Raw genomic sequence first — 26,611 nt, 5'->3', positions numbered from 1 at the left:
AGCCCCGCCCCCCGCTGCTCATCCTGGGTGTGGCCAGAGCTGGAGGCAGAGGAGAGCGCAGAGCGGCAGGTGTAGTGCAGAGCACGGGCTGCTTACCGGGGGCTCTGCTCATCACTCGGCATCTAGTGGCCGCCGCTGACTCCCCTCTCCATTTCTTCTCCGCCACCAGCGACCTCCCTCCCTTCCTTCCTCTCTCTCCCCTCCCCATTTCTCCGGGATGCCGCAGATCTGTCAGTAATAGAACAGGGAGTGGGCAGTAATAAGGGCAGCTTCCTGATAGAAGCGGGGGGCAGTGTGCCACACGTTGTGCCGCTCTTTGTTTGCCTCCTTACTGAAGCCCTTTGATTTTTACAAGAGGCTATTGCATGGGGTTAATGTAGACTATCCTCTTCACTGCAGACAACCCGACCTATAGGCGAGAACTGCTGCATTTCCAGCCATCTGGGGAGACACAGCATCCTTTAAGAGGCAGCTGACAGCTAAAGGTAAGTTACTGGATGTCTGACACTCAGAGATGGGAAAGTGCTCGGAGACTTCAGTGTAGATGTCTAATGCACTTGAATGGTAGTGAGTGGGGATCTTTCCTTATGGGTAGAGGAGATTGGGGTTGACTCGGTAATCGGTTAGTTTGATCTGATTTCTGTGTTACACATCTGCTGATTTATCAGTTACCTTTGTCATTCTGGAATGGTTATAGTTCATGGCTATGCTAACCCCAAAATCTTCCCAGCATAGGCGCTGTCCAATCTATCCTCTGTGCTGTACATTCACTTCCCCTCTCTGCTGCTAGAAGGGGATATTCACACGTGCAGGATTTTTGGTAGTTTTTAAGTAATGCCAAAAAACCCCATTGGATCCAAATAAAATCGGTATGTTTTGCCATTAACATGTTATTTAATTCTAAACATTTAGTAACTGAAGGTGTAACTTTGGTATATACCGGAGGAGGCTTCCTATCCAGTACCACACTTCATAAAAAACATGACCTGCAGACTCCAACATCAAATTCAAAACCCTATATTGTCATTATTGTCAAATGTATTAGCCTTCCAGCTGCTATAGGTGATCTCTCATGAAATGAGGTGGCCAGTACAGGACAGCTTGTTAAGGGTGTATTCACACAGTCAGGTTTTCAGATGCCGTTTTTTCTGTCCAAACCAGGAGTGGAGTGATAAAAAGACTAGTAATAGCACTTCCCCATTCTATGAACCACACCTGCTTTAGGTTTCAAAAACTACAGCAGAAAACCTGAAGATGGGAGTGCAGGGTAGAGGCGTATTCACACAGTCAGGTATTCTGCTAGGGTGGCAATATCAGGAAGGAGAGAGGGAGGATAGAGGGAAGGTTTATGGTTCTTGCTCTGGAAAACCTTGTTTTGGCTTGTAAATACTGACCCTGTTGTAAGGGTCTATCCCTGTGGTACAGAAGGATTCTGCACGTGTGAATAGACCTTGAGGGCCTGTCATGTTCTGCCTCTACACACAGGGTTGTGTTAGCAGACGCCTCATACAACATGGCCCCAATCAGCAATGGGCGGGATTGCTCTGTCATGCACCTGGCAGCAGGTTACCAGTGAACTTCTTTCCTATCCGCTTGTCCAGCTAGAGCTGGGCCCGTGTTACCAGCGGGTAACCAGGATAACTACCGGAGTACAGTGAGTAGCTGACGAGCTATTGTACACGCATGGGTATGGGAGGCGCCAGCCGCTCCCCCGCACAATCACCTCCACCTGCGCTCTCTCACACACACACACACACGTTCTCCTTGGTCCTCCCTCCAGTCTTCCAGGGATAACGTTCCACTCGCCCCGCCTTCGTGACGTCACGGCTCGAGGCTATATCTTGCCCTCGCGGGCGGCGACCGCTCGCTAGCGGTTTGCAGTGTTGCGCTGAGGACGGCGCTGTCGGGTTTCGCTGCTTCTCTCCGGTGCCGAGGTCCTGGCAAGCAGGGGGAAGTGGTTTCTCGTCTGGTGTGCGCTTCCAACACGCCCCGGATGCTGAGACGCCGCGGTCTGCGTGCACAACCTAGACATGTGAGTGTGGAAGAAAGGGCGGGAACTGTGTGCTACAGTGCGCTCCGTTTATATAAGCTGTGCAGTTACTTGGATGGTGGCTATTGGCAGTGCCCATTGCAGTAGTATGTCACAAATGCGCGGCTATTGCCGCCTTTTATTTGCATCTGTACGCGAAGGAGGCGACACGTGGAGAATGGCAGCAGGGGGTGTCCTCTCTTCAGACCTGCCGTCCACGCCCTACTCTCATCCTGTCATACTGTGTCACAGCGGGCTGCGCCGCTATCACCTCCAGGGGGGTGTTAACTAAGTTTTAAGCCGCAAAAAAAGTGACTTTTACTGTGTGGAAACTTAACAATATGATGTCTGCACTGTATTCTCTAACATGGACATGCCCTTCATGTGACTGCTAGGCTTGTATGCTAAGGCTGAGGTACTGTAGCATACCTCCCAACATTTGGGAAAAGGAAAGAGGGACAAAATGGCGGCACGCGTAGCGTGCCGCGGCGAACCCCCTAAGCCACACCCCCAATCACTCCCTGGCCACGCCCCAAATTTTAGCCATATTAAAAATAATAAAAATCATAATTTAAAAAAAAAAAAAAAAATATTATCCTCATTGGGATTTGAACCCAGAACCTGCAGTGTCCATGTACAATAATAACACAGCGCCTCAACCCACTGAGCTATAACCTCAGTGATTAACAAGTGGAGAATTTTGGTAACTAAGAACTATATACTGCCTTGGTATATAGGGAGGGATCTTCTCAGATTATTGTAATTATTGAGACTATTATTATTATTATTATTATTATTATTATTATTATTATTATTATTGAGATGATTATTATTATTTTTACCATTATTAATAATCATCTCCATAATAATAAAAATTATAATAATAATAATAGTTTCAATAATTACAATAATAATCTCTGAGAAGATCCCTCTCTATATATCAGTGCATTAGTCTGTGTCACAATGTATCACTGGCTGATAACATGTCTTACTTACCAGAAATCCTCAGCTCTGTATCACTGGGCTTATAGCTCAGTTAGTTAAGCTCCTGTCTATGGTGCAGAGGGTCCCAGGTTCGAATCTCAGCCTGGCCAAAACTTTATTTAATTTAATTATATAAAGAGCTTGTGTCTGGGGAAGACCTGGAGACCATATATGGACAGATAGAGATCTGAGCTGATGACGTGGTCCCTGCTCTCTCCACTAAGCCGACACTTCTCTGAAAAGGATTCCCTGCCCGATGTCTGCTCTGGGGAACCCTAGTGACCATATATGGACAGATCTGAAGCTGATGACGTGGTCCCTGCTCTGCGCTAAGCCCGACACTTCTCTGAAAAGGATTCCCTCCCGATGTCTGTAGAAGCCATTCTGTACTGTGAGTTCAGACTTTCAAAGTATTTACTATGCGGACACAGCAGCGGGACACAGCGGGACCTGGGGGGAGAATCCGTGACAATATCATAGCTGCCCGTGACGCGGGGCAGGGGTACGAAAAACGGGAAAGTCCCGTCAAAATCGGGACGGTTGGGAGCTATGCTGTAGCTGGTGCCTAAATCTGCAATATTGGGGCATATAGTTAAGAATTCTGAATGAGACCACATAACCCCATTTTGGTTAAATGTGCTGCAGATTATTTGTTCATTTTTGCAATTGGAAAATCTGCAGTATTAGAGACCGTCAAATCGGCCACAGTCTGGGAAGTCATTGGGGGCTATGGATTGTGGCAGGTGTATCCCCATAGCCTCTGTATCCATAGTCCTAGAAGGATTACATCCTTATCAACCAGTTGTACAACATGTGAGCAAAACTTGCTCTCCTGTTTTATGGTAGCAATACATGGCATCATTTAGCAGCAAGTGCAAAGTCAGTGTGTGCCATTGAAGGGCAATAGTTGTATTAACCTCTTTGTTACTAAGCCATTTTAGGGCTTTAGGACCAAGCCTGTTTTTTTTTTTTTTTTTTTTAAATTTGCCCAGTGTCATAAGAGGTTATACCCTTTGTAATGCTTGAACATACTCAAGGTATTTTGAGATTGTCTCGTTACACATTGTGCTTCAAATAAGTAGATCAATTTGCATAATATCTTTTGTGATTAGTTCTGGAAAAAAAAGGAAATTTGGCAAAAACTTATAAAACATTTTTTTCGAAGTCTAAAATTTTATGCAGATAGTCATAGCACCCAAACAACCTCATAACTAATATTTCCCAAATGTCTGCTTTATATCGGCGTGGCTTTGTATGTAGCCTCTTATTTTTTTTCTCGGTTGTTAAAAGGTTAAAAATTTTGGGAGCAGTTTTTCAAATTTTTATGAAAATTGCCAAAACCCATATTTAGAGGCACCTGCTCAGCCTTAACCCCTTAAGGATGCCTCGTTTTTTCGTTAATTTTAAGTTCTCCAACTTCAAAAATTTCATTTTTTCATTTACAGAGCTGTGTGATGGCTTATTTTCTGCGTAACAAATTTTACTTCAGTGATGTTATTTATTATTCTGTGGCGTGTACTGGGAAGCTGGAAAAAAATTCCAAATGTGGTAAAATTGGCAAAACAATGTTAATTTGCGTCACTTTCTTGTGGCTCCAGGTTGTACGACTTTTGGTATGCGCTCCAAGTGATACAACTACTTTATTCTTTGGTTCGATATGATTACGGTGATACCAAATTTATAGAGGTTTTATTGTTTCAATACATTTTCAAAAATAAAACAAATGTGTATGAAAAAAAATTGTTAATCTTCAAAGCTAATAACTTACATACTTTGTTGTACGGAGTCATTGTTTGCAAAATGAGCTGATGTTTTCAATGCTATCATTCTGAAGACTGCGACCTTTTGATCAATTTTTATTACCGTATATACCGGAGTAAAAGTAGAGCTACCTAATTTTAACACAAGGAAAATTAGAAAACGTATTGACTCGAGTAAAAGCCTAGAGTGGAAAATGCATTGGTCAGTCTCCAGCAATTAAATACTCAGCCAGCCCCTGCTCCCCCCCCCACTATATAGTCAGCCAGCCCCTGCCCCCCCCACTATATAGTCAGCCAGCCCCTGCCCCCCCCCACTATATAGTCAGCCAGCCCCTGGCCCCCCCCCACTATATAGTCAGCCAGCCCCTGCCCCCCCCCACTATATAGTCAGCCAGCCCCTGCCCCCCCCACTATATAGTCAGCCAGCCCCTGCCCCCCCCCCCCCACTATATAGTCAGCCAGCCCCTGCCCCCCCCCACTATATAGTCAGCCAGCGCCAGCCCCTGGGCCTGCCACCAGTATATAGTCAGCCAGCCCCCCCCCCACCAGTATATAGTCAGCCAGACCCCCCCCCCCACCAGTATATAGTCAGCCAGACCCCCCCCACCAGTATATAGTCAGCCAGCCCCTGCCCCCCCCACCAGTATATAGTCAGCTGCCCCCCCCCCACCAGTATATAGTCAGCCAGCCCCTGGCCCCCCCCCACCAGTATATAGTCAGCCATCCCCTGCCCCCCCCTCGCCAGTATATAGTCAGCCTGCCCCCCCCACCAGTATATAGTCAGCCAGCCCCTGGCCCCCCACCAGTATATAGTCAGCCAGCCCCCCCCCCCACCAGTATATAGTCAGCCTGCCCCCCCCCACCAGTATATAGTCAGCCAGCCCGTGCCCCCCCCACCAGTATATAGTCAGCCAGCCCGTGCCCCCCCCACCAGTATATAGTCAGCCAGCCCGTGCCCCCCCCACCAGTATATAGTCAGCCAGCCCCTGCCCCCCACCAGTATATAGTCAGCCAGCCCCTGGCCCCCCCCACCAGTATATAGTCGGCCAGCCCCTGGCCCACCCCCACCAGTATATAGTCTGCCAGCCCCTCCCTCACCAGTATATAGTCAGCCAGCCCCTGCCCCCCCCCACCAGTATATAGTCAGCCAGCCCCTGCCCCCCCCACCAGTATATAGTCAGCCAGCCCCTGGCCCCCCCCCCACCAGTATATAGTCAGCCAGCCCCTGGCCCCCCCCCACCAGTATATAGTCAGCCAGCCCCCGCCCCCCCCCCCCAGTGTATGGCCAGTCTGCCAGCCCCCGCCCCCCCCCCAGTGTATGGCCAGTCTGCCAGCCACCGCCCCCCCCCCCCAGTGTATGGCCAGTCTGCTAGCACCCGCCCCCCCCCCCAGTGTATGGCCTGCCAGCCAGCCCCCGCCCCCCCAGTGTATGGCAGGGCAGCCCCCACCCCCCCAGTGTATGGCCAGCCGACCAGCCCCCACCCTCCCCCCTCCCAGCGTATGGCCAGACAGCCCCCGCCCATTCCCCCCCACAGCGTATGGCTAGCTTGTTTAGGGCTTATTTTTTCCGTGTTGAGTTGTCCTTTACAGTGGTACCATTTTTTTAACGTTTTGAAACATTTTTGTGAAGGGATTTTATGAAAAATTTACATTTTTGGCAAGTTTTTCGTGTTTTGTTTTTACGGCGTTCACCGAGCGGGTCCATCAGAGCAGTGGTGTGTAAGTGGTTAACACCCACGGAGTAATCTCCAATCTAGGGTGCTAGAGGTGGGTGTCGGCTATAATATTTAGCCGACACCCACAGCTTCTATTACCTGCTCTGTGCAGGAGTCGGTGCCAGAAGTTTGATGTAATAATGCTGCGAAATGCTGAAATGCACCTCCCGCCATGCAGTATTATTACTTCAAATGTCGGAAATGGGTTAATTTGTGGAGTTTTTCGGGAAGGGGTTAAATGACGAAAAACTCCACAAAGTTTGATACCCAATTTCTCCAGTGTTTGACAATACCCCTTATTTGTATGGGCACATGGCATTGAATAGAACGGAAGGAGCACCATTCAGAGCAGATTTGGTTTGTCACATTTTGCAGGCTATACAATGTTTATTTTTTTGTATATTGGACGTATGGGGGATTATTTTTTTTTTTTTTGTGGATGAGATGCACTTTGCAGGTACATCATTTAGGGGACAATGGTGAAGAGAGAAAGTTCTGTAGAAGCACAGACTGGATTAGAGGAACTGATAGGGAACAGGGGAGATCTCTTATACCTCACTACTCTGTATCCACAATCCTGAACACATCCAAGTCTGCTACATACACAGAGAAAGCTCTGTCACATGATGACCAGATGTCCGAAATGCGACTTTTACACCTTTTTACATGACATAAAAAATGTAATAAAAATGATCTAAATGTCTAACAGTCCTCAAAATGAAAGGAATGAAAACGTTGGCTTGTTTCGCAAAAAATGACACCTCCCCCAGCTACATGCACCAAAGTATGAAAAAGTTATTAGGGTCAGAAGATGGCAACATTTTATTTTTGTACGCATTCGTTAAATTTTTTAAAAATGTATTAAAACGCAATAAAATATATATAAATTTGGTATCACCGCGATTGTACTGAACCAAAGTATAAAGTAGAGGTGTTATTTGGAGCGCAGAGTGAAAGTCGTAAAAACTGAGCCCACAAGAACGTGACTCACGCAATTTTTTTCCACATTTGGAATTTTTTTCTGGCTTCCCACTACATGGCAGGGAATAATAACCCCTAGGCGCACCAGGACGTTATAGTACGTCCCCGGGGCTAGATGCTTAGCGCACGGGGACGTTCTATAACGTCCTGCTTCTGGCACCGGCTCACGAACGGAGCCGGTACCAGAAGCAGCGTCCGTCAGCTGTCTAGTACAGCTGACAGCCTGCGCTAACACCCGCGATCGGAGCCGGCTCCGATCGCGGGTGTTAACCCCTTACACGCCGCGGTCAAACATGACCGCGGCGTGTAAGGGTGTAAGCGCTGTGGATCGGATCCCCCGTGCCGCTTACCGGGGGATCCGATCCTCTGCCGGGCAGCTCCGAGGACTGGCATGTGCCCCGGAGCTGCCCGGTCTCCATGGCAGCCAGACCCCTTCCGGGTCTGGCTGTAAACTGTCTGAGCATGCGCAAGCTTGCTCAGACAGTTTACACTGCTCTACAATAAAATAGTATTGTAGAGCAGTGTATTGAACTTAAACCAGTGATCAGAGCATCACTGGTTTAAGTTCAAGTATGTATAAGTAAAAATATGCAAAACCACTTAACACTACACATTATAATAAATAAAAAATTAATACATAAAAATATAAGCCCCTAAAATGTCACTTTCCCATAAAAAAAACTTAATAAAGTATAAAAAACATAAAAACACAAAAAAACCCCGCATATTTGGTATTGCCGCGTCCGTAACAATCTGCATAATAAAACAGAATTGTTACTGGACCCGCACGGTAAACGCCGGAGGAAAAAAACGCAAAAAACATTCCGAAAAAAGATAATTTTTAATACCCTATAAAAAATGCTCTAAAAAGTGATTTTAAAAATGTTATGCACTCCAAAATAAGCCCACTAAAAAGAACAACTGTTCTCGCAAAAAATAAGCCCCTAACAAGATTTATCTGCCAAAAAATAAAAAAGTTATGCATATAAAAAGATGGTGATGCTAAAATGAATAAGATTTTCTCCAAATTAGTTTTTATTCAGTACAATTGAATAAAATACACAAAACCCCACATATTTGGTATCCCTGCGTCCGTAACAATCTGTATAATAAAACAGAATCGTTATTAGATCCGCAAAGTGAACCCCGTAAAAAACAACCTAAAAAAACTCTCTCTGATAAAGATGATTTTTTATTAATGCCCTTTAAAAATGCTCTAAAAAAGTGATTTAAAAAAGTTACGCAATCTAAAATAAGACCACTAAAAAGAGCTATCATTCTTGCAAAAAATAAGCCCTTAAACAGATTTTTGAGGTGAAAAATAAAAAAGTTATGCATATGAAAGACGGTGATGCTAAAATTAACAACAATTTTGCCAAATTACTTTTTATTCAGTAAAAATGGGAAAAAATAAAAAAATATATATAAATGAAGCATTTTCATAAACGTGGCGACCCAAAGAATAAAAATAATATACTATTTTCATGGTATGGTTAACGGCCAAAAAAAAAAACACATAAAAATTTTCCTAAAACTTGATGATTTTCATTTCCTCCACCAACAAAGAGTTAATTAAATCTCACCAATTAGCTATAGATGCCCCAAAATTATGTATTAGAAAAGTGCATCTCATGTGGCAAAAGAAATAAGCCCCTATAGGTGCACAATAAAAAAAAGAAAAAAATTATAGCCTGTACAATGTGACATAGCAAATCTGATTTGAATGGCGCCTCCTTCCCTTCTATGCCCGGCCGTGCGCCCATACAGCAGGTTACCACCACATGTAGGGTATCGGTGTACTCGGGAGAAATTGCGTATCAAACTTTGTGGAGCCTTTTTTCATTTTATCCATTACAAATGTTTAATTTTCCACCCAAAATGAGTGTATTGTGAAAAAATATTACAATTTGCAGACTCCACCTCCATTTTGTTTTAACCCCTATAAAACACGTAAAGGGTTAACAAACTTCTTAAAAGTGGTTTTTCATACGTTGAGGGGTGTAGTTTCCACAATGGGGTAATTTACGAGTCTCGCTATTATTTAGGCCTCTCAGTGTCAATTAGAAGTTGAGCAGGTCCATCTAAATACAGGTTTTGGCGATTTTACAAAAAATGTGAAAAATGGCACCCAAATTCTGAGCTTCATAACATTCTAGTAAAATATGTGGAATCTGAAAAAACCATGCCAACATAAAGCAGACATTTGTGAAATGTAAGTTATGAATTTATTTGGGTGCTATGACTTTCTGAATCAAAAGTAGAGAATTTAGAACGTTGAAAATAAAGAATTTTTCTAAATTTTTGCCAAATTTTGTTTTTTTTCATAACTAAACGCAAAAGATTTCATCCAAATTTTTAAACTAATTTGAAGTACAATGTGTCACGAGAAAACAATCTCAAAATCCCCTGGATATCTCACAGCGTTCCAAAGCTATAACCACTTATAGTGACACAGGCCAGATTTGAAAAATGGGGCCGCGTCCTTTAGGCCAAAAGATGCTGTGTCCCGTAGGGGATAAATAACATCACAGCAAAGTAAAATTTGTTACGCACAAAATAAGTTATGGATTTTTGAAGATGGAAATGAGCGAAAATACCCTGCGTCCCTAAGGGGTTAAACTAGTGTCCACAAGAAAATGGTGCAAGTGTGTTTGGTTTTTTTTTCTACAATTTTATCAATGGCTAATAATGAGATTTTATTAACTTTTATTTAATGATTTCTTTTTTGAATGGTTTTTAGTATTTTCTTTCCGGCCGTTAGCCATGCCATAAAAATGTGTTCTATTTGTTCTATGGGTCACCACAATAACCCATTTATATAGCTTTTTTTAATGGTTAACTGGTTTTGGAGAATATAGAACTCGTTTTGTGAGAAATTTGTTTGTTTTTGCCTCGCCTTGTATTAATGGGCATAACATTTTTATTTTTTTTGTATACAGCGCTGTTTTAGGGCTTGTTTTTTTGCGGGACAAGTTGTACTTTTTCTTCGTATCATGTCAGGGTAAATGTAACTTTTTGATCACCCTTTATCTTTTTTGATCATGTGTCATTTGATCACTTGTTAATTGTAATATACTACAGCACTAATGTATTGCAGCATATTACATAGTCAGCCTATGTTGACGTTAGTTTTAAAGAACTGTAAGGGATCTTTTTTGCTCTTTAAGAAGCTTGTTTTACATAGTTTCTTTGCTATACCCCTCAGATTATCTCTGCGCTGCAGTAGCTGCTTTCTCTCTGTGCTAATAAACCCAGGAGTCAGCTTTAAAACAAACTCTAGTTTCATGGGAAGGGAGGGGGTACTGACCAGAGGAGGTCGTCATGTGACAGAGCTTTCTCTGTGTATGTAGCAGACTTGGATGTGTTCAGGACTGTGGATACAGAGTAGTGAGGTATAAGAGATCTCCCCTGTTCCCTACAGAGCTTTCTCTCTTCACCTCATACTGCAGCCCTTCCCCCACTTTGCAGTCTGCACTTTGTGCACTGTGCAGATTAGCTATCAACCCAGATTAGTAAACTGATGATAGATGTCCTTTCAAAAATTCTGATGTCCCCGACCCTTTCCTGAACTGATACCTAACAATTTTCTGACTTTTTTTTTTAATTGCCATGTCATAAAATCTATCAAAATATAGTAAATTATTCCCATCGCTTAACCCGTAATGGAAAATGGCACCCAAATGTCCAAAATGCCACTTTCGCCATTTTGCAACAAATAAAAAGTAATCAAAAGACCCTAGAATCTTTAAATTAGTAGCAATGAAAGTGTTCTCATCTTGCAAAAAAATGACATCACTTGGCTCCCTACACCGAAGTATGAAAAAGATATTAGCGCCAGAAGATGGCAAGATGAAGATATTTTTTTTTTTTTGTAAAGGTTTTTTATTTTTTTGAGCAGTGTACTTTAAAAAAAAATGTATGGAACGCTCAAATAACACATCCTATATCTGAATGAATTAAATATGTGAGCACAACCCCCATGTGTGGACGTCTGGTTCTCATACCATCCTTATGGACTCCTCAGGGTTTCTAAGTTTGAACAAATACATATTTCTGGCCTGCTGGATATCCTTTTGCAAAGCTCTTGCAGGGCTCCTCATGTTCCTCCTTTCAGAAAGGCAGAGGTAGTGGTCCTGCTGCTGGGTTATTTCCCTCCTGCGGCCCCCTCCACATCTTCTGGTGTATTGACCTATATCCTGGTAGCACCTATGGACACTACCAAATGGACACAACAAACCTTCTAGCCACAGCTTGCATTTATGTGCCATCCTGGATGGGCTGCACTTCCTGAGCCACTCCGTCTCATGCCACCACGAGTGTGAAAGCATCACCAATATTCAAAATTGACAAAAAAAATCAGCCAGAAAGCATTGGTTCTGAGAAGTGGTCTGTGGTCCCTACCTGAGTGTGTCTTGTGAATTGCCTGTGAAATTTGTTAATCAGTGTTGCTTCCTAAGTGGACACAGAAGTTTGATTTCACGGAAGTTTGATTCACTTGGAGTTATATTGTATTATTTAAGTGTTCCCTTTGTTTTTTTGAGAAGAGTATTAAAACAGATATTACTTTAGAATCCTGGTGATCGTATTGATTCAAAGAATAAAGGAGACATGTCATTTGGGGCTTACAGTGAATGCCGGAAAAACCCAGCCTACAAGAAAATTCCGTAAATGCATTTTTTTGTTTAACCCATGCCTTTGCATTTGTTTTTTTTTTGTTTTTTTTACCACTTCCCAGTACCGGACATGGAATGTTAAATACCATCACTTGTTTTGCAGAAAATAAGGCCACCCACTGCTTTTTACATGGAAAAATAAGTTATAGATTTTTGAATGTGGGGAGTAAAAAAATCGCGAATTTGAAATTGGGAGTGTGTGAGGGGGGGGGGGGGGTGTTTAAGGAAATCTACCACCAGGATCAAGGATTGTAAAACAAGCACACTTGCATGCTAGTGTATGGCCTGTCAGACAGGGTCTACTCTTTTAGCCTCTTATGCCCTTGTTTTTGCAAAATTATGCAAATGAGCTCAATTTACTGCTGGGCAGCTCAAAGCCCCTCAGTTCTATTTGTTTATACGTACACCCCATGGCCTACTGAGTAATGCAAAGTGACATGGCTCCAGGCTGCTGCTGTGAGGAGATGCTGCTCCCTTTCCTCTCTACATAAAGATTACAGATACCAGAATTTTAAAGGGAACCTACCACCACAAATCTACCGTATATTCCGGTGCATAAGACGCGCTGCTGAGCCCTCTCCATAGCCGGTAAGTCTTTGCTGCATATTGCAGGTGCTAGCACCGATAGTGGGTGTTTTCACAGCGTGGGCTGCCGGCAAAGATGCCGGCAGCCTCAAAAAGATAGCGGCGCGTGGGCGCCGCCATCTTACCTGGGATCGCCGCTCCCCGTGACGTCATCGGTAGCCTCCCCGCGATCTGTCTCCATGGTAGCCTCGGGTCTTCCAAAGACCCGAGACTATTTAGTTTTAACCCCTGCATTACAATGTGCTGATAGCACATTGTAATGAATGAGGAAAATCCCCATATGGTAGGTTCGATCAGACAACCTAGGGTTAAAGTACCCTAGGGAGTCTGAAAAATAGTATAAATAAAAATTTAAAAAAAGTTTAAAAAAAAAATTATAATAAAAAAACCTAAAATTTCAAATCACCCCCCCTTTCCCTAGAACTGACATAAATATAAATTAACAGTAAAAATCATAAACACATCAGGTATCGACGCGTCCGAAAATGCCCGATCTATCAAAATATGATAACGGTTTTTCAATGTGTTTAACCCTGTAACGGAAAATAGCGCCCAAAGTCGAAAATGGCAATTTTTGAAAAATATAAAAAAAATCTATAAAAAGTGATCAAAAGGTCGTACAGTCCTAAAAATGATATCATTGAAAATATTATCAAATTTTGCAAAAAATGACACCACCCGCAGCTCTGTACACCAAAGTATAAAAAAAGTTATTAGCGCCAGAAGTTGGCAAAATCAAATGTATGAAAACATTATAAAACCTATACAAATTTGGTATCCCCATAATCGTACATGGAATGGCATATTTAATAAAATAAAAATTTAAGGTACAGTATGGTAACATTTACAGTAAAATGAACGATGGTCATGTTGTTGTATGCCTTATGTTTATGAGCGACAGTTTTCCTGCTATATACCTGCATGTCATAAGAATTTAAATTAAAAAAAGGACCATGTTAAATTCAAATCTGTTCTTTTTAAAAAATTTTACCGGTGTTTTGCATGCGTTGGAAAAGGGGTAGTCTTATACGGCGAATATATCTTAAACTCTACATTTTAAACAGGAAAGTAGGGGGGTCGTCTTATACACCAGGTCGTCTTATACGCCGGAATATACGGTACCTATAAAGGTAGATCGCGTGGTAGGTGGATCAATGGGACGTGAGGATAGCCCTTTTAAGGGCTAATCCTCACGTCCCCGCACTTTTTTACGAACTTTTATTAGACTTTTATGCAAATTTTACTATGCGGCTACTGGGGCGTGGAGTAGCCGCATCTGAGGTTACATGGCACGGCTACTCCATACCCCGGTAGCCTCTTTTCTCCTCCTACTCACCATCTTCGGCGTGCAGCTGCTCGTAGCTGCGCTCCCTCGTCCGAGGATCCTGCAGTCTGCACATGCGCAGAACAGCACTGTGCAGCCCCGGCTTCAGAGCAGTGACCGTGCAGGCGCGGGCCTGCTGTTCTGCGCATGCGCAGACTGCAGGATCATCGGACGAGGGCGCACAGCTGCGCGCTGAAGATGGTGAGTAGGAGGAGAAAAGAGGCTACCGGGGCGTTGAGTAGCCGCGCCATGTAACCTCAGATGCGGCTACTCCACGCCCCAGTAGCCGCATAATAAAATTTGCATAAAAGTCTAATAAAAGTTAGTAAAAAAAGCGCGGGGACGTGAGGATTAGCCCTTAAAAGGGCTATCCTCATGTCCCATTGATCCACCTACAACCCGATCTACCTTTATAGGTAGATTTGTGGTGGTAGGTGCGATACCCAGAGAAGTATCCAAACACTCATTACCGCTTCAATACTTTCAAGAAAATGAAGTATTTTCTGGATTCAATGTTTAGAGTGGGGTCATGTGGATCATTTACATTTCCAATTAAATTCATACGGTCAGTAACAATCAAGGCTGTATTGGTAATGTTAATAATTATAATCTTTTGCGCCGTCAAATTCTGCAGTGCTTTACAAATCGTAGGGGACATATAGAATTGTAATATAACATTAGAGTACAAATGGTCATATGAAACAATAGGAGTGAGGGCCCTGCTCACAAGACCTTACAGTCTGAGGATGAAGGGGGTGACACAAAAGGTATATCATGAGCTTGTATTATGGTCCATCCATTCTCTATTAATGTATATTTTATTGTGTCTTAAACGTTTTTATTAATTCAGTTAACTGTATTTAATTTATTTTATGAATAACATTAAATCATTTTGAGACCTTGTGGGAGATTTATCACAAGTATCTAGAGAAAAATGGCTCTAGTTGCTCATGGTAATCAATTAGAGCTCAGCTTTCATTTTACCACAGCAGTTTATAAATGAAAGTTGATTTCTGATTGGTTGCCATGAGCAACTAGAACAGTTTTACCTCAGAAATGTCTAATAAATCTCTCCCCTTGTGTTGGGGGAAACTGAGAGATGTAGAAACACCATATGGACTATTATTAGTATAGTATTATTATTTATCATCCTGCCAGACACATCTCTTCAATAGGATTGCCTGCCTGATGTCTCCTTTGCAGATTCCCCTGCAGACAAATACTAGTAGTCCAACAACAGCAGAGGTCGTTCAGTACTGAAGATGACAGAATCTCGATATTGAACCGCTCTTAGTATGAAAGTATTGCACAAGACACAAGATTGATAAATTGTGCAAACCTAACTAGAGGTTCTGTGCATTATGCAACACCCACGTTTGTGGCTGGCATCGATTGTGGGCATTGCCATAGTTTTATAGAGATTGTCTACCCCTTTGAAATTGTTGGGGGCCACAACCTGTCACGGAGAGCCTGGATTCTCAAGCGCCTGTCGTGCACACAGATCTGTTGCATGTTACCAGAAGATCTGCTGTGTACTCTAGAGGGACTAATACAGTAAGAAAAATATCAAAGTTAAAATCACCCGCCCTCTCCCTTGGAGTAACAAAAAAACATGTTGCCACTACCCATTAGTACAGTTCTTTGAAAATATAAAAGCGATTATTCCTGGAAGTGAAGTTTTATAATATAAAGCTTTTAATAAAAAGTGGTCAAAAAGTTGTCTTTATATAAATTTGGTATCCCGGGGACCGTACTAACCCAAAAAGTAAAGTGGAGCACACAGTGAAAGCTATTAACCCTTTCACGCTCCGTGACGGATATATCCGCCTCGGAGCTATGAAGGGTGTATGAAGAGGGCTCACGGGCTGAGCCTTCTTCATACAGAGATGGGCTTTGCATATGGGCATATCGCAGAAAAGACCCATCACTAACACCCCCGGTCGTCAAAGACGGCGGCGGCACTTTAAACGTGGCGCTGCAATCTTACCTGCAATCGTCGCTCCCACGAACGTCATCCGGGGGGGGGGGGGGGTTTCCATGGTAGCCTCGGGTCTTCGTCTGATCCGAGGCTTATTGGCTTATGCATATTCATTACAATGAGCCAGTGGCTCATTGTAATGTATAGTGAGCATAAATGCCATATACTGGGATACAGTAGTATTTCATTATATGGTAGGAATGATCTGACCATCTAGGGTTAATGTAGCCTAGAGGGTCTAACAAATTGTGAAAAAATTAAGTCCGAATCGCCCCCCCCCCCTTTCCCTAGAACTGATATAAAATATAATAAACAGTAAAAATCAGACACATTAGGTATCGCCATGTCCCAAAATGCTAGATCTTTCAAAATATTAAAACGCTTATAACCGGCGGTGACCTCCGAGACGGGAAATGGCGCCAAGATGTCCGAAATACGACTTTTACACCTTTTTACATGACATAAAAAATGTAATAAAAATAATCTAAATGTCTAACAGTCCTCAAAATGATAGCAATGAAAACGTCGGCTCGTTTCGCAAAAAATGACACCTCCCCCAGCTCCATGCACCAAAGTATGAAAGTTATTAGCTTCAGAAGATGGCAACATTTTATTTTTGTACGCATTCGTTTAATTTTTGAAAATGTATTAAAACACAATAAAACATATATAAATTCGGTATCACCGCGATTGTACCGAACCAAAGTATAAAGTAGAGGTGTTATTTGGAGCGCAGAGTGAAAGTCGTAAAAACTGAGCCCACAAGAACGTGACGCACACGCAATTTTTTGTGTGAGCCGAATTTTTTTTCGGGACAAGCTTACATTCAGTAGTACCATTTTGCCAACTTTTTAATTAACATTTTTAGGTAATTCAAAATTGTGAGTGTTGGTTTTGACTTTTGGGCACTATTTTCCATCCTACAATAGGTGTTGAGACCTACTGGTACACGTTTACTAATTCACTACGGAACAGCAGTCAGTTACTTTTAGTGCCAGTTTTCTCTAAATATCTCCAACCATTGGTGGATAAGTAAGGAGCTTTATGGCGAACCCTGAAATCCTTTATTTAACACTAGGTTCTCTATGTAGAGTGACCACCTCTAATACTTTATACTGCATTGGATTGACCTATTATCTGTGGGGTTGAGAATTGAGACAGGCAGAATATGGAATTGCATCCTATTTGATATTTTTAAATATAACCTAAAAAACGATTGTGGGGTAAACGCAAATCTATCATTGACGATGTAGAGTGAGTCCGGCTGCAGCAGGAAAAAAATATTTTTGTCGATATACAAAATACAGACGGTCCCCTATTTTAGGACACCCGATTTAGACAACCCATAGTTACAGACAGACCCCTCTGACCTTTGAAGCTCTCTGAATGCTTTACTATAGTCCCAGATTGCAATAATCAGCTGTAAGTTGTCTGTAATGAAGCTTTATTGATAATCCTTGGTCCCATTACAGCAAAAAATGTTTAAACTCCAATTGTCACTGGGGCAAAAAATGTTTTTGTCTTGATCTACAATTATAAAATATACAGTTTCGACTTACATACAAATTTAACTTAAGAACAAACCTCCGGACCCTATCTTGTACGTAACCCGGGGACTGCCTGTATATCAATATGTTCCCCCTCTGGCAGGATCTGCTGTTCTTTGAGCTTCTTACACCTTTTTTTTTTTTTTTTTTTAAAGGCTTTTAATATTATGCAAATGTGCCGTAGGGGCCCCAAGCTCCCTAGGAGTTAATGGAACCTGGAGCCCCCAGGCTCATTTGCATATTTTTTAAAGCTTTTTTAAATTAAAAACAAGGGCATACGATGCGAAAAGAGCAGCAGATCCTGCCAGAGGGGGCACATGCCAGTGTGTCTGTATGTTTGGTTTACAATCCTTGATCTGGTGATAATGTCCTTTAAAGCCGCAATTACCACAAAAGTTAATCGACCCATGAGACCTTGAGGGGCTACAAAAGTAATGGTTAATTTTATCCAAGAAATTATCTAAGCGTGCGTTAATATCCCCGACTATATAGCAATTACAGAAAATGAGAGGCAGACCTGACAATATTTATTAGGATGGTCGGGACCGATGTTTAGAGGAGTTAATTCATATTTCTTGCATCTCTGCAAGAAAAAAGGAGGTCCTTTGACCTAAATTTAAAACTTAACTTTTAATAATCTTGAGATTAGAACTGAATAGTATTTTTAATTTTTCAATTCAGGAATTGTGTGCTAGTAACGTGTGCAAGTTGAATTAAAAACTTAATGTGGTGGGAGTAGGTACTGTCTTTAGTAGGGTTCGGGATGGGGGAGTGGGTTTATGGTATTGGCTGGAACTCAGTTCAGCCCCGATACCCCCTGAGGACGCCATAATCATGGCGAAACATGTCGGGGGGGGCTGTCTGAGCGTTTATACTCACAGTTTTAGAAGTGGTGATACGAAGTGGGACAAAGCTAGTTTAGTACTGTGTCGATCTGCAGCGACACACTACAGCTAGGCAATTCACTAGGAGGGAGACTCTAGGGAATTTTGGCTGGCTGGGTGGCTAACTGAAGAGCGGCTACCTTACAACCGCACGACAACAGGGTAGTGAAATATACCCACTCCAGCCAATACCATAAACCCACTCCCCCATCCCGAACCCTACTAAAGACAGTACCTACTCCCACCACATTAAGTTTTTAATTCAACTTGCACACGTTACTAGCACACAATTCCTGAATTGAAAAATTAAAAATACTATTCAGTTCTAATCTCAAGATTATTAAAAGTTAAGTTTTAAATTTAGGTCAAAGGACCTCCTTTTTTCTTGCAGAGATGCAAGAAATATGAATTAATATCCCCGACTATTACAACAGGACAGTCAACTGTGACAATTTGCAGAAAGGATGTGAGCGCTCTTCAAACACCCGCGGCGACACATGACATAGTAATACATTACGCTTCGCAAGGGGTTAATAAAGCTATCCTATGAAGTTAGTCTCACATGTCATGTAAAAAAGTTAATATTTTTATGATAGGTAAAGATTTCCAGAGATATGTCATTTAAAGTGTATAGCAGAACTTCAAAAATTGACCTAAACATTAAGGCACCGTTGACCATCTGTCACAATAAAGTTAAAGGGGTTTGCCCATGAAAGAAAATGTTCAAATTTCAATCCCCTAGTGATTACACAAAAATAATTTTTAACCCCTTGCTTTAGTTTTACTCAGTGTTATTGCTGTTTTAGCTCCTATCACTGCCTAAGCTGGTCAGTGCAAAATCTTAGGGTGTGGGCGGGGACTCTCTAAGCAGAAACATCATGATCCTCTCTAGTGCATAACACATATAAGAGCCCAGTACCTGGACCTTTGAGTAAGACTCCATTCAGACGACGGTATATGGCAGCTGTATGCTAGTTGTAATGCACGACATGCCTGTCACTTAGCCTTTCCGAGAAAAAAGTTAGTGGTTTATCTTTAGAAGTGCGTACAGCAGCACGCTCCCATTGCTCACCCTTCCAGCTCTCCAGCCGAATGTATGATAAGCCTGGATCCTAGCCTGGGCATAACATCCATTATTGAGGAATGAGCCTTAGTGTCGCTGGTTTATTATACTTGATTTTGATGGTAGATTTTCCTTTCATAGCAATGTATTAGTGTAAAAAGCCTATATCTTAAGTCCTCTCATGCATGTTGTAAGTTAACCTTTTTAGATCTGTCTTTAACGAGGAGTAACGAAATATACCAAAATAATATAGAACACTCGCTGCCGTAAATGCTTATGTTAAGTGTGACAGAGCTGTTTGAGGGCTTATTTATGTTCAACAAATTGCACTTTGCTGTGATGGTATTTTTATTCCATAACTTGACCTGTTAATTTTGTCGCCATTTTCTGACGTTAATAACTTTATTTATACTTCGGTGTACGGAGCTGTGTAGGGTGTCATTTTTAGCGAGATGAGTTGACGTTTTCTGTGCTACCATTTTGAGGACTGTACAACCGTATTACCCCTTTTTGATAAATTTTTTTTTTGCATTATCCAGAAAAAGCGACGTTTCAGACATTTGGGGTTCAACGTGATACCTTACATGTTTGATTTAACTTAAACTTTTTATATCCATTCTCTGGATAAGGGGGGCAATTTGAACTTTTAGGGGTTAAGAAATTAAAAAAAACCCTTTTTTACTATTTTTCTGACCCCCTAAGATGTCTGATTCCACCATATATTGCCATACTACAGTATGGCTGTATATGGGAATTTTCCACATCGTCTATTACAATGTGCAAATCGTACATTGTAATAGATGGGCTAAAACATTGCTTCATAGCAATGTATTGTAACAGGGATCATGGTATCCCAAGTTAGTCCTCTTGTGGGACAGTGAAAAAAGTTTGTTTTAATTAAGGAATACTAAAAATAAAAAAACCCAGTTACAGGCGGTCCCCTACTTAAGAACACTCGACTTGCATACGACCCCTAGTTACAGATGGACCACTGGATATTGGTAATTTACTGTACTTTAGTCCTAGGCTACAATAATCAGCTACAACAGTTATCACAGGTGTCTGTAATGAAGCTTTAGTGCTAATCCTGATTCTTATGACAACACAACATTTTTAAAATCCAATTGTCACAGAGACCAAAAAAAATTCTGGCTGGGATTACAATGATAAAATATACAGTTCCGACTTGCATACAAATTCAACTTAAGAACAAACCTATAGACCCTATCTTGTATGTAACTCGGGGACTGCCTGTATTAACTAAATAGTTGGTTAAAAATAAAAGCCCACCAAATGGGTATTGTCACGTATGGAGCGACCTTGGCTAAGAGGACATTAAATTATACCCATACAGAAGGGCAGAAATATACTATTCCAAAATGTTTAAATTTTATTTTTTTGCACCTCCCAAAAATTGTAATAAAAAAAATTAAAAAGTCAAATGTGCCATTTAAAAGGTTCTTATCTCTAAAAAAACAAGTGGTGGTCATGACTTCCAGAATATGGCATATAAGGTGTATATTTGCTGAATAAAACTTAAGAAAAACCCTTACATGTTTGGTGTCTCCTTAAAGGGAACCTGTCACCAGGAGACCCATTTTTAGCACTCCCCCAGTCCCCACAGAGCATAGTACATACACTGCCAAAGTGTTTTTGTATAAAAAATTGGTTTTACAGAAAAAAAGTTATATTGTAACTTTCATTAGCATCTGCTGTGTGACTAGGCAGTTGCCAAAAGGGAGGGTCTGGAAAGGAGCAGTCCCCCACCCCCACCCTTGGGGAACAGCTTCTCCATGTGACCTTTTCAAATATATGAAAACACCCATCACTTGGCTTAGCAACGCCCCCTGCTCCTCTGCAGCCAATCCCGAGTGTGGGGAGTTATTCATATATTTGAAAAGGTCACATGTTTCCCAAGGGTGGGGGGGAACTGCTCCTTTCCAGCTCCTCCCAAAAGGCAACTGCCTAGTCACACAACAGATGCTAATAAAAGGTACAATATAACATATCTTTTTTTCTGTAAAACCTAATTTTTATACAAAAACACTTTGGCAGTGTATGTACTATGCTCTGTGGGGACTGGGGGAGTGCTAAAAATGGGTCTCCTGGTGACAGGTTCCCTTTAATTGCACTTACCTACAGAATAATCTACATCCCCAGCATAATCATACAAACGGTGTCTTTACCGTTTTGTTCTAAGACACATCAGTATTTACTTTGTAGCATGATAATGTAATGGTGTTGGTTGGCTTTGCATTCAAGTACATCTTTTCCACCTGGTGCATTGCTATCTGCACAGCATCACTACTCAGCCTCTGTATACAAACAGAGAATGGCAGTGGCGAATGGCGACTGGAGAGGGGCCTTATATTTAAAACTGGACAACCCCATTAACGTAAAAGGCACAAAGCTGTATGCACCGTACATACTGCAAATTATATTCCTTTGATCTTCAAGCAAAGTATTGAAATTTAATTGGTCACTGATTATTTTTATATTTTTTTCATTTTTTTATCTAGCATAAATCAGTAGTACAAAGGACTTTGTAATATTTCTTGTAAGTACAGCAATAAATACCATCCCAGCAAACAAAAACCAAATGCAAACTAATGCTAAAGAACCCCAGAGCAGACACTCCTTTTCTTGCCCCTCATCTGCTCCCTGCAGCACACAGCAGCTCCTTCTCAGCAGTAGGACCTAGAGCAGAGCTGCACCAAGAAAGGTAGAGCACCCAGGAGTGGTACAGTACTGTTGACAAGTACTTGACAGTTCTGCTCTTGGTCCTGCCCTGGTGTATACTAACAGTCAGGACACAGAGCAAGTGGCAGCAGAGGACCCAGGTTCAGCAAGGACTAAGCTGTACTCCTTGGACTGTGACTGTCAGCAGGTTGTGGGCCTCAATGGGGTTTAACGGGCTGTGTGGCGCCTGTATATATTGGTTATTATTCCTCTTTTTTAGGCTTTTAGTTGAGATGAATGTTTGCTGCACTTTATGTACATGCTCAATAGTGAAGCTTTTCTGTCTCAGATCAGAAGAATTAGCCACTGGGAAGGAATGCCTGCATTCTGTGCAGTCTTTAGCATTATGGTGGATGAGTCAGAGTTGAAGTCAGAAGTGTGATTTACGGACTCCACAGTCTTGCTGAATGCCACCTTCCAAGACGCAATCTTACTGTCTACAGTGAGCCATGTGAGCAAAGTCATTCTCCCAGCAGCATTAAGACTGCCTAAAACTGTGACACTGCTGCATGAATGAGAGAATGGAAAATGTGCACACATTGAACTAATTTCACTCTTTAATATCTCTGACTATTTTTGCGCAGTGGTATTTACTTTCAGACCTCTAGGTTTCATGTTGCATAAACTTCAAACATGAGGCAGTGTTATTTATCGGACGCTGAGCCGATGCCAGTTCAGCTCAAGATCTGAGCCGAACCGGCATCGGGAAACACAGGGTGCCGTCTGTAACGTATAGCTGGCACCCCAGTGTAACACCCGCGATCGGCGTGGGCTTCGATCGCCGCTGCTTAACCCGTTAAATGCTGCGGTGAGCGCGACCGCGGCATCTAACATGCCTTTGGGGGGGTCTTTCCCCCACGAAACTTTTTCGGGGGCGCCGATCGTTGCTGTGGCATCACTGGGGTCCTGAAAGATGGCGTCTGTGATGTCATGTTTCAGGCACAGTGTTGGCCTATGCATGTGCATAGGCGGACACTGCCAATACCCTGCAATACATCAGTATTGCAGAGTATTATCATGAACAAGCAATCAGATGATTGCTTGTTCATGTCCCATGATGGAAATGGTCAAAAAGTACAAAAAAAATAATTTGAATAAAAAAATAGTAATAAATCACTAAAAATGCCCATAAGCCCCATAACCCGTAGAATAAAGCTAAATAACTGAACCCGCACGATGAACGCAGTTAAAAAAAATATATATTTTACCTATTGAATCCCACAAAAAATGCAATAAAAAGTGTTAAAAAAACATATGTACTCCAGATGATACAGTTGCAAAGTACAACATCTCCCGCAAAAAACAAGCCATCAACCAGCTCCGTAGCCAAAAAGGTAAAAATGTTATGCCACTTGGAACACGGCAATGCAAAAATGATAGATTTTTCCCACATTAGGGTTTTATTTGGCAAATTTAGTAAAACGTATGAAAAAATATTCATGTCTGGTATCCCAGTAATCGTATCAACGCATAGATTAAAGATAACATGATTATTAGGCTAAACGGTGAACACAAAAAAGGAAAAAATCCAGTATAGAATTATTTTTTACTCCTGCCCTCAAAAAAAAAGTTATAAATTTTCAACAATAGGGGATACCAACCCCAAAATGGTAACACTGGAAAAAGCATCTTATCCCGCAAAAAAAATGCCGTCCAATAACGAAAAAGCGAAAATTTTATAGCCTACAAAAAGGGGCCAATAAGGAAACTAAAATCCTGGCAGCCGCAGGGCACTTCTTCCATTCTGCGCCTCGCTGTGCGCCCATAAAGTAACGGCCACATGTCGGAGGTCTCTGTACTCGGGAGAAATTGCAGAACAAATTGTAAGATGAGTTTTCTCTTTTTATCTTTTGGAAAGTGTAAATTTTAGGGCTAAATAAACGACACAATTTGACCATTCTAAATTTCACCATTTTGATTTCATTACTATGAAGATCTCAAGGGGTTACCAATCTTCCTAAAAGCTGTGTCTGATAGCTTGAGGGGAGCAGATTTGAAAACGGGTTGATACATAGGGGGTTTTTGATGCTAAATATGTAAAATTTCATTCAAAACGGGATTCATCCCCAAAATAGTCAATTCTGAAAATATGGAAAATCGATAATCTATTTGTAAGCCGGCAACATCAAAATAAATTATCCAGACATTTCAAAAATTATGAAAATGTAAAGTAGACATATGGGAAATGTTATTCAACAATTTATTTAGGTGGTAAATTTATCTGCCTGAAAACGCAATAATTTTGAAGTTCGAAAATGGCAAATTTTTCAAAAAATCATCATTTTTCTTTTTTGTAAATAAATGCAAAACTTATCAGCCAAAATTTACCACTAAAATGAAGTACAATATGTGAGGAAAAAAATATCTCAGAATCGCTTTGATAAGTAACAGTGTTCAAAAGATACAACCATATAAAGTGACACAAGTCAGAATCCAAACAAATCGTGCTGAGCCTTAAGCTACAAAATAGCTGCGTCTTTAAGGGGTTAAATGTTGAGTGAGTACCCTGCTGTTACCCATTATTATGTTTGCCCATATGATTATAGTGCTGCTCAGTTTATTATGTGTACCACTTTAAATGGCGGATGTGTCCTTAGTCACGTATGAATGAAAAGTTTATATGTAAGCTTTTTGGTGCACCATGGACTTGCCACTGCACGCTGTTGCCCAGTTTTAGAATTGCATATAAATAATTTTTCATGTGTGTATCCTTTGGGTAACCTAAATATTCAATATACAGAGCTCCCAAAGAGCTATTCTATTCCAGTACTTCTATGTGCCAGTGTTGCTTATTTAGAAACTGCTTGGCTAGGATGATTGTTATGCTATATTTTCATTTTCTTGCTTATCTAACATGCAGTACTTTTTGTGTCCATATTGCAGACGGCAGCTCCAAACTAACATGGCAGTCAGACTGTGTGATGTGGCTTCTCTGCTTAGAAGTGGTTCGTGGGCAGCAGAGCCTTGGACTGGGGTCTGTGGGATTTTCATTCATTTTCTGTAGGCTTTTAATAGTGAAATGAGGCCATACCAAAACCTAAAATTTTGCTTTATTCAATTTAATGCAGCATTAAGAAAATTTCTCCAACCATTTGTAATTCCACAACAACTTTGAATAGACAGAAGGATGTATTTGAGATGAAATATGCCTCCTCACAGCATTTGATTGGATACTTAGTTTATGGGCACAACTTATGTTGCATTTCACAGCATTCTGATTGCATGAAAAATGGCTTCCGTTTTCAAAAGAAAAAACGTAGTAAGTACATTCCTTCAGCTATCCCCATTCTATCAGTTTTGGCCTGGCCGGAAATGGTGAGGCTCCTGTGACTGGCTTCAGAAGCCACTGTCCTTACACGTGTGACCACTTATGCCAGGGATTGGCTGCAATATTCAAAGTTGCTTTAATAGATTTTCCGGTTAGCACATAAAACCCTTTTAGTCCTGGATTCCCTGGTAAATACTGTCCAACACTTGATTACCCTTGATTTGATCATAGCAGAATAGGTATTATGGATGCTGAGCTTTGGGGGAAAAATTTCTTGCTTGTTATGTCAATGTAGCTGATAGTGGTGGCAAAAACGCTATATTTTTAGCACCAAATATAAACTAAACAATCATAAGCACTGATGTAAGTGTGTACCTCGATTTTCTCATTTGCGTGCTCTGGACCTCAGCAGCATGTGCATTGTGGTCCAAAGTGGACTCAAGTCACTGGAACTTCAGGAACATGGTGACTGACGTAGATGAGGTAAAAGGTTTGGGTCCCTAAACGCTAACTGCAGAAGAGCATACTATGGCGTCTTAAGTGCCCCAAACCTAAGGACAGGCTCCCTTTAAGGTTGAGTTGGAGGCACTAAACGTGTGAAACTAGCCTAGAGGGTGCACCAGGGCTCTGCCCACACCCATAGTGCACCAAAATTCTAATTTATATAGAAGACTAAAGATTTATATGAATTCACGCCATAGCCCTTTTCAAGAAAAGAATGCTTATGATGCAGAATACGGCACCTTCAAGGACCTGTGTTTAGGTTATATGTGAGGAGATCTAAGCTTTGCAGGCTGGATAACGGAGGCATTGCTTTTAACTTTTTCTTATCAAAATGCTATGAATGCTGAAATTACATTTAAAAATATGCTACCAATTGCTGTGAGGTGTGTGCTAGGAATTTTTCAATTGTTGGGCTCCTAGTTATTTTTGCATTGAACATGTTTTGGTATGGGCTCAAGGACCATTTGAATATTTAATGGCTACCACTTACCCAAAACCTCACATACAGTTGGAAGAAATGTTATTTTTCCTGTGTAGTGAGAACAGTTTTGTTGATGCCATCAACACAATGTACAGT

At 41.6% G+C, this 26,611-nt stretch overlaps 1 protein-coding gene across 13 annotated transcripts in view; it reads left to right on the top strand.

Annotated features, from left to right (window-relative positions):
- ELAVL2 (ELAV like RNA binding protein 2) overlaps positions 1-26,611 on the top strand; it is a 155,583-nt gene that overhangs the window by 66,887 nt on the left and 62,085 nt on the right. For 5 of the 13 annotated variants that reach the window (XM_072153365.1, XM_072153421.1, XM_072153413.1 and 2 more), the window contains exons 1-2: positions 38-485; positions 25,146-25,236. In XM_072153365.1, the coding sequence (XP_072009466.1) occupies positions 25,165-25,236 (72 nt within the window). In that variant the 5' untranslated portion in view covers positions 38-485; positions 25,146-25,164. Of the gene's footprint in view, positions 1-36; positions 486-1,830; positions 2,033-22,593; positions 22,714-25,145; positions 25,237-26,611 lie in introns of those variants that run through there. The other 8 variants (XM_072153323.1, XM_072153332.1, XM_072153394.1 and 5 more) reach the window with 8 other exon arrangements.

This window comes from Engystomops pustulosus, chromosome 1, assembly GCF_040894005.1.
Source record: "Engystomops pustulosus chromosome 1, aEngPut4.maternal, whole genome shotgun sequence".
Taxonomy (NCBI): Eukaryota; Metazoa; Chordata; class Amphibia; order Anura; family Leptodactylidae; genus Engystomops; species Engystomops pustulosus.
This window is presented reverse-complemented; position numbering and strand designations above follow the sequence as displayed.